The following is a 2,094-nucleotide window of genomic DNA, read 5'->3' on the forward strand; positions in this document are numbered from 1 at the left end:
ACCTAAAACAACATATTGTTTACAGGTAAGAACACCTTACAATTTTCTGATCCACACAAACATGGTTTGGAGATCACTGGTTTGGATCCTGATTCATGAGCAACATTTAGCATCTTCATAACCTGTTCTTGTTGCTTGTAGCCACTTTGGGAGTAATTTTCTTGATTTTCTCCTGAGCTTGTAGCCACTGCAGATGATGTAACACTGTTCTGAGCATCTTCAAATGAAAGGTCTCTGAATAAGCTGCTTCTCCCTCTCTGTAATGACGACATATTCATAGCAAGCTGAGAGGCTCCGCTGATGTTGTTGCTGGAATCGTAGTCATAGCAGAGCTCTTCTCCTGGCTGTATATCTCGAATGGCAAATAATGCTGCCACTGGAACCATACTGTCTATTCTAACTGGAACGACTATCAAATTTGGACTGCAAGAATGGTTAATGTATCGCCCCAAATTTCCAATAACTGTAGGATCGACGACTGTAATCTGTGGTCCAGTCTTTTCACCTCCAAAATGCTCTCTCATTACTAAAATGTAATTGGACTCATTTTCCTTTTGTTTTTCAAATCTAATTTTTGCTTCTTGGATGCTGATGAGTTCCCCAGCATATTCACACACAAATGAATTTTGGGGAATGAAATATGTAGTTCGAACACCAAAACCCTTCTCTGAATATAATGTAATTTCTAATCCATTCAATGGGCCTTTTTGGACTAGGCGATTAGGACAACATTCATCACAACCACATTCATCATTGCACTCAAATATAGGGTTGATTCCATAACCTGCATCAAGTTTTCCATCTTTATATGGTTGTCCAAATTGAACAATGCAAGTGCAGTCCTTAGAACAAGTACCTGCACACTTACAACCCTCAATCTGATCAGCATTGAATTTTACCATGTCAATACTTGAACCTGGAAATGACGATGCACAATATATGAGACCACACACAACATGCTCATATTCATCTTCAGCTTGATGGCATCCTATGTATTCTGGTGTATTTCTCACACTCAATGTACTCGGCTCGGATTCATCACTCACTCTTCTTTCTTCCTTTTTCAAATTATTAAAAACTAAATCTGGCACACTTAATGCAGAAGGTTTATCAACCTTATCGCAGTTATTTAATCCTTTCACACAAGATATAACCTCCTCTTCCCTAGTTCCAGGGGCTATCAAAGACAAAGCATGTTCTTCACACATTTTCCTTCTTTTTTTGCTTGTTGGCAAATCAGAATGTGCACCTTCGTTACCTTCACATTCACCTTCTTTCAATTCTCCAGCCAGGAGCAGAGGATATAAACCTCCTCCTGTCTTGTTGGCTCTAAGATTGAAAGGTTTGCTCTTCTCTTTGTAGGAGCTGGAACTTTCACTCGTGCATTCTGTTTCCCCATTTCCTCCACCTACACGACTGATTGGCTGAAGAGTTGCATGATCACTAATGGATTCTAATTGTTTTTTACATCTGGAATCAGTGTTTAATGGCAGTGTTGATGTTTCTGCAAATGTAGGGCTATCTATAACTTTTTCAATTCCTTCCATAATATTTTCTTCTTTTCTTCCCGTACAGTGAGTTTCATTCAATTCTGAAATTAAGAAGAGTATATCTACAATCAGTGTAATTCAAATTACTGAATACCTTATTTAAAGGACAGACCCATACTGTGTAAGATCATCATATTGCAGTTTATCAAGCCTAAAAAAACACATAGGAAGACATATGCAAGCATAAAAAATTTATTATCTACCCCCTTTTACATCACACTTGAGCAATTTCCCCAAATCCTAACCCTACTATTAAACCTACCATTTACTTTGTCCATTGTTCTGGTAGGGATTTCAGCGTCAACACCGTAGATTGGACAGAAGAGTGGATCATGGACTTAGCCGCACTTGGCAAACACTTATACACACCATACCCAATGAGACTGTACATTGTAATCTTGGCAGAGACCTTCAGGATTTGGCTTGATAAACTGGGCGGTGGTATCCTGTAAGAATTGAGACACGACAACTCAAATAAACGTGATTTTATTTCCTTTTCTTAAAAACTATTACTGTTGTTCCTGTTACTGGTACTATGACTACT

General features: G+C 38.4%; 1 protein-coding gene across 1 annotated transcript in view; it reads right to left on the reverse strand.

The window, feature by feature from the left end:
• Positions 1–2: 2 nt before the first annotated feature.
• Positions 3–2,094, reverse strand: part of LOC119585994 — a 23,226-nt gene continuing 21,134 nt past the window's right edge. The window contains exons 13-15 of the mRNA XM_037934706.1: positions 1,818–1,996; positions 1,669–1,701; positions 3–1,591 (exon numbers count right to left, since the gene is read on the reverse strand). Coding sequence (XP_037790634.1) covers positions 3–1,591; positions 1,669–1,701; positions 1,818–1,996 — 1,801 coding nt within the window. The remainder of the gene's footprint in view (positions 1,592–1,668; positions 1,702–1,817; positions 1,997–2,094) is intronic.

The sequence above is a fragment of the Penaeus monodon genome, chromosome 20, assembly GCF_015228065.2.
Source record: "Penaeus monodon isolate SGIC_2016 chromosome 20, NSTDA_Pmon_1, whole genome shotgun sequence".
In the NCBI taxonomy this organism is placed as follows: domain Eukaryota; kingdom Metazoa; phylum Arthropoda; class Malacostraca; order Decapoda; family Penaeidae; genus Penaeus; species Penaeus monodon.